The 6,817-nt window shown below is 41.5% G+C and overlaps 1 protein-coding gene across 1 annotated transcript; it reads right to left on the bottom strand.

Moving 5' to 3' along the window:
- Window positions 1-4,355, bottom strand: LOC116619486 (C-type lectin domain family 10 member A-like). Its single transcript, XM_032384339.2, has 2 exons — window positions 3,770-4,355; window positions 1-640 (listed from the first exon to the last, which is right to left on the bottom strand). The coding sequence occupies exons 1-2, from the start codon at window positions 3,888-3,890 to the stop codon at window positions 183-185; spliced, it is 579 nt and encodes a 192-aa protein (XP_032240230.2). The 5' UTR covers window positions 3,891-4,355; the 3' UTR covers window positions 1-182.
- Window positions 4,356-6,817: the final 2,462 nt, after the last annotated feature.

Genomic DNA, 6,817 nt, shown 5'->3' with positions numbered 1-6,817 from the left:
GGATGGCCTGTTAAATCTCTCGGATTCTAATAGATTCTTTTGTCTTTTAACGGTTGAGGTTTCAGTCGGACCTCCGGAAGTAAACTGGTGACAATGCGGCTTTAAACACTCTAAGAACGAGCGTGCGGGCCCCTTTAAACCACAGCACCTCCTTTGTTTGGTGTGCAAAGAACGCTCACTAGCTACGGGTCTAATAATGTTTGGCTGTTTTGGCAAGCAATTCTGGCACTGTTTCTAGTAAGAGTTTTACCTATCGTAGGCAAGCTTGAACCATTGACAACTTGACACATGTAACGTAGTTTCTCAGTGCAGTGTTCATCTTTAAAGGGCTTCCCCCCTCCGCTATGCAAGTGATAACAACTCTTGTTATTTGCGAAACTTCCAACGCATTTGTTTTTAATACTCTGTGCATCTGACCCATCGGACCAAAGCAGTATTCCGCGTTGGTCCCCACCATATCTTAACCCTATCCATGCTTTCATGCCGCCTGCTAGATTCCTGGCTTCGTGGATCTTGTTGTCTGTGTCGAGCACGGCTAGTTGTTTGCCTTCGAGTCTGCAGCTTTGGAGCGCGCTGGACCAATTCGCTGAGCCTTGTGATAGCGTCAGTTGACCGTCAGATGTCAGACAGAGAAGCAGAGCTACATACAAAAACGTGTAAATGGACACTGAGGCACATACCATTAATGCTCCAATAAGCCACCTTCTCTTTTAAGCCCCCCCTCTCCCTATCAAACCCCCCCCCCCCCCAAAAAAAATAAATAAAGTCCATATAACCTTTCAGAGTTGATATATTTGGTCAATTCTTTATATTTTCATCTTCCAAATGGAATTTGGTTCGTATGGACCCTATAAAATGTACGTTCGCGCGAATAACTCAAATCTGTAATATTGGGGTATTGGAGTACACGTCTAAACACCGTTTAGAGAAAAACAACCAATGCCAGTATAAAACAGCGCTTTTTATGTACGGGGTGTTTTTTTCACTGGGAGTATGGTAATAATAATATGTTTCCTTTTTTTCACTAAGTTGCTAAATTTGATTTGATTGCTTAAGGGATAAAATCTCGTTTGTTTGCCTGCGGCGTTGAAAAAATCAAGTACACCCTGTCTTTTTCTCACATGAAAATACCTTGCTTACCATAAGTAGCGAGAAAATAAAGTGAATGAAAGATACAAACCTGTTCCCGAATAGAAAAATTGGGAAAGAAAGAAAAACATCAGATCTGACAGATCTTTCTGCTAGTTTGAAATATGTGACGCTATATAACATTTGGTTAGGGAAGGGTCATTATTTAACGGGGGTGTGGGGGGGGGGGGGGGGGGCTTCTATTTTTGGTGAGAGGGTTGCTATTTGCATCGTTTAGCAATTGAAACTGGCCGTTATTCGAGGCCCTAAGGTACCGGATGAACGAATTTGCGAAATTTGTAAAAATGGACAAGTAGAAAATGAAGATCATTTCCTTCTCCACTTCCCTTTGTTTAAAGGGAAGCGGGAAGAATTGACTAAAACCAGAAATAGAAAATGTACAATTCACTAGAATGTCGGATGAAAGTGTTTTTCATTTTCTTATAAATTATTCTGGTAGTAACGTCACAGTGCAAAGAAAAATCGCTAAGTTCATAAATGAATGCTTCGCCCTCCGGGATCAATATCGCTGCCAAACTTAAAATACCGTACAATTATTATTATTATTATTTATCTTTAATATTATTTGGACGCCAATCAATATACAAGGACGTTGTATAAGATTACAAATAAAATATCTGTCTGTCTGTAACTTCCATCAATGAATGTACGAATTTCGATTCATGTCAAATTCTTCCACTACTAACTTTTCAGACTGGTGGTATGAAAACATAAATAAGATTTTAGATAAGATTTCAGTTGGGAAGGAACAAATGATGCTGTTCTATTTAGGTTTCTACAACAATTAGCATTTCATTTATTTGAAATTGGCAAAATTTTCACGGGGGAGAATGCCCCCAAACCCCCCTATACAATATTATTTACACCCCTGAAAAATGGGCTCATAATCAACTCTTCTTCCTGGCCTGGTGAGTGTTTAAGGCCTGCTCCACCGCCCCTTTATGGGCATGTCTAAATCAGTCCCCCCCCCAACTCCAGCCCCCCCCCCCTCCACACACACAATAATTTTAGTTCTTTTTTGTTCTGGGGGAGGTTTTTCGTCTTCTCTTAAGGGGAGGGTCACCACTTTTGTGCTTTAGATTGGGGGAGGGTCGCAATTTTTGAACCAGAAAAAAAAAAAAAACTCAGCAGCCTTCCCCACGATAAATAATGACCTTTCCCTTAACACGCCATTGAGGACATGAAAATTGTTGACCATTGGTTCAAGCTCTACTGTTTGAATAAAAGTGAACTGTTTCGTAGCTTTGCGTTGTTGTGGAGCTTTCTCGTGCTTGTTCGAGCAATGACGGTTTGTATATGTATTTCTTGCCTATGCAAGAAATACATATACAGGTGCTTTCTGGCGCTCTCAATGGGTCTAAACGTTGCCATGACTGCGAAATGGCTTCCGGGTTAACATGTCGTGTTACATAATAGGAAAGGGGACCTTTACTAATCACATTCAAGATATTTCTTCTGTTCGCCCCGAAGGTTTAATTAAATTGCTGGCTATCAAACCCGCACGAAGTGTTTCTAATGGTGATGACAAACAAAGTTTTGAGACCACACGGAGCTAGCGTATAATTTCTATGAGCCTTAGAAATTATTATACGGTCCAAACGGCCACGGAAACTCGTGTCATATCTCTTCTAACGAAAACGATGTTGTTAAGGCCCGTACCCAGGATTATTCTTGGGGGGGGGGGGGGGGGGGGGTGCGTCATCCGAAAAAGTGGCCCGTGGGGGAGGGGGGTCTATGATAAAAATCTGACCACCCCCGAAAGAACAAAGAGGGATTTTTTTATGTCTTTGCAGTATCTCCACGGAACGCTTATTGTCGGATTTGGCGACCTTTGGCCGTTGTGTGTGTGTGTGTGGGGGGGGGGGGGGGTGCGTTCGCACCCCCTGCACCCCCCTGGTTACGGGCCTGTTGTTAAACAGGATGAAAAAACTTTTTTAAAAGTCTTTAAAAGTTTTTTAAAAGTTTTAAAATCTTTCATAATTTCTCTAAAGTATTCCCAGAGAAAGCAACGTTCAAATAGCGTTCGCAATAATCAAATTTTATGGCTGTTTTTAACTTATCACTAGCATAGCAAGCGGAGATCAAGGAAAAATTTTGACCTGTTTGCAAAAAAAAAGTGCTTTTTGAAACCTCATCAAAAGATTTTTAAAAGACAACCATCTAATATTTAACAAACTTCACCCAAGTTGGCGGAGAAGGAATACTGTTCGCTTTCGCTGAATGCCAACGGGAACACTAGCTGCGCCGGCTAGATTTTCACCAATCTCCGCGTATTTTCCGAGTTAAAATAGCCCTTTATGGAGCAAGCGCAAGCAAGTGTCCCCTTTGAATCTAGAAAGATATGTGATGCGCTTTATTAGGAACTGCCGCATAAACTTAAATCAATATAAAAAAATATTTTCCAGTTTTAAATATATTACTAATAAAATATTTTCCAGTTTTAAATAGTTCCTGGCCAAGAAAAGTCTTTACTTACGTTGACTAAAGCTAATGCATTACAAGTAGGTTACAATTAAGCGAGCCATCTGACTCAAATATTCAAAAAGAATCTTCGCTGCAACTTTTGCTTTCACTTGTGCCAAAGATGGTAATTTGTTTTTTCGTTTGCGTGAAGTCTTACCTTGGAAAAACAAAGGAGTGAGTCGAAAAACCCTAGGCGACATGACAGGCAAGATAACTTTCAACCAGTGTGGATTGCGCGAGATGCAGGCACGCTCGCCGGCTGACAGCTCCATGCTCATGGATTATAGGAGAAGTTCTAAGGGGTGATGTATTTGCCAGCTGAAAAAAAAATAGCCTTAGGCAGAGCGTGAATGGAATCGGCCGGTTAATTGTACATTAGCTGTGAAAGTAATAAACAAGATGTTATATTAATAGGTTTTATTATAAAAAATCACAAAGAAACAGAAACCGTTATAGTGGCTAAGGTAAATGCTTCCTTTACTTTGACTTCATAAGTTCACCATACATCAACAAATTAAGTCGAATGCGAAATTCACGCTTACAAGTTCTTTTCATCAATAAAATGCGTTTAATTGAGAGCTTTTGTAGGGTCCCCCTGCCTACAAAATATCATAAAAAGTGATCCAAATTGTTTAGAGCTTTCATAAAATAAAGTGTTAAGTACTCAAACAGTATCTATTTTTTTAAATACTTGAACAATAAATTACCTATCTATCTTTTAAATACCTGAACAATAAATTACCTTAACCATAATTCCGCCTACTTGGACGTTTCAAGAGAGTTCTTTTTACCGTATTTAATGGACAGCCAAGAGAGAAGAACGAGATCTCGCTTGTTAAAATTGTTTTGATTTCGGCGTCGCGCTGATTAATAACATTTAAAACGTTGGGGGTTTCACAAATACCTCATCAAACCCCCGCATACTATCAAATAAATGCAAAATAGAACAATCACACTGCAGTGGTAATTTAACTTTTTCATTACAATACGGCAGCCTGAAGGGTTAATTAATACGTTTATTCGAAGGAGGTGCGTATTCGAGCTTGTGTATGTCTCTCTTGAATGCTTTTTCTGGTACACTCATCAATGGTTAAGGGTCTAAAGCCGTTCCCTGCTAGCAGAGGCCTCTTTTCTTTGTATTTCGCTGGGCTGGAGTTCGCGAGGTAAAGATACCCCTGCCATGGGTCGCAAATTCGTTTGATCAAACCGCCGTCCACAATCGTGGACGAGATCCAGAGCGCATGCTCCGTACATTAATTACTGGCCACTATTTGAGCCCACAATGACTAGCGCATGCATGAAACGTATATCCGCTGCGGGATAATAAGCCCGCATTCGAAACGGCGTCCTCCGTAGAAATATCACGCGACGAATTATAAAAGAAGCCATTCAATGCCTTATCTTCATTCAGAATTTTGTCTCTTTTGACTAACGAGTCAATCTTCCGTTTACAGGTTTTGCACATTCTTCTGGGAATAGCTGATCTAAGTTTACCAAAACGTTTTGTAACATTTTCTTCGAATCCAACTGTGCGATATTTACATTGAAGAAACTCGCCTGCCCAGATGTCTTGAAATTAATCCCACAAACAAGACAAAACTCGTCCTTGCTGCGTTTGTTGTTCAATCTTTTTAGTGACGTTTTAGGTGATTGAAATTTAACAGTTGTTTTCTTTTTTCGAAGAGGAGAACTAACCGGAGTTTGATTCATGATTTCCGACTAAACCCATGCAAAGCATATTGACAGCTTTCGCGCGATGGTACTGGTTTTGCACGTCGGCCGCTTATTAACGCTCACGCATGCGCAACAGAAACAGTTTCGACCCATGGCAGAGGTGTCTTTTCCTCGCAAATCCTAGCCCAGCGAAATACAGAGAAAAGAGGCCTCTGCTAGCAGGGAACTAAAGCCGTCGTGGCTGCGACAAATAGCTCGGGGTCAAGATGTCATGCTACAAGGAAAAGTGGACCTTTTCTAATGACACGCATATTTCTTCCGTACGACTCGAAGGCTTAATTTGATTGCTGGCTATCAAAGCCATACGAACAGGTTCTGATTGTGATGACATACAAAATTTCGAGACCACACTGCAATAATAATTTAACTTTTTCATTACAATACTGCAACCCTACAACGAGATGTGAAAAAGATGTTTTCTCGCTTGGCGATCAATTATAAGTTAATTGCAATGGAATAAGCAAATCATTATAGTCAGAGACAGATAAGAATAAACTAAGGACATTATTTCTACTGTAGTGAGCGTGGTAAGAGGAGTTTAGTGTAAACGTACGCGTCCTCGGAGTTTTCACGTCGTGGTTTTATGGAAAACGTCTAAAATGTATTAGGCATTTTCACCTGCTGCTATTGAATTCTGAATCTAATTCCATTGTTTTCTGCCGTCGTCGTTGCTTAAGGTCCCTATTATTTATCAGACAACTGCTCCTGTGACGTTACAACTCGTACCAGCCACAGGGACAACGATAAGAAACACGGGTAAGGGCCTGTTCACATGGAGGTGGGGGGACCCCACCTACCTGGGGTCGAGAAAAAGTTATGTTTACATTGGGGTGAGGTTGCGAATGTGGGGCGTGGTGGCTAAGCACCTACGATAGAATGTAATAAACAAGATGGCGGATTTGAGCAGACATGTTGTGACTTCTTTGCTGGACGAAAGCTCGACGAATGAGACGAAGCTGTCGAAGCTTTCCGCTTTGATGTTGGCGTTGTTTTTTTTTTGTCCTTTCGCTTTCCAAAACCTCGCTATTAACGAAAGAACTCGACTCTCGGTCGCTTAATAGAAAATTCTTCATTCTCCTTATCTTGATCATGGCCATTACTCAACTTTTCGAGCTGGTTCCTAAAAAGTTCTCCAGGACCATGCTTTCTGGCAGCCATCTTGAACTTCGTGCGCTTTTGGCGGGCTTATGATTCCCGGATGAAGGTAGCCCCGGGTAGGTGGGTTCCCCACTTCAGAGCGTTCACATGTTGAAAACTCTCGAAATCTTACCCTACCGGGGCCGGCGTCCCGGGTTACCCGCCTCGGTGGGGTCCCCCACCTCACATGTGAACGCGGTCACGAAAATAAGAGAGATTATATGGAGAAGCGGGTTCCTCCACTCGGCCCGACCTTCATGTGAACAGGCCGAACGCGTGGGACTCGGCTGTTTCATTAAAACCTTAACAATCGTGTCACTTAAGTTGGCTCGCG

This window comes from Nematostella vectensis, chromosome 11, assembly GCF_932526225.1.
Source record: "Nematostella vectensis chromosome 11, jaNemVect1.1, whole genome shotgun sequence".
Taxonomy (NCBI): Eukaryota; Metazoa; Cnidaria; class Anthozoa; order Actiniaria; family Edwardsiidae; genus Nematostella; species Nematostella vectensis.
This window is presented reverse-complemented; position numbering and strand designations above follow the sequence as displayed.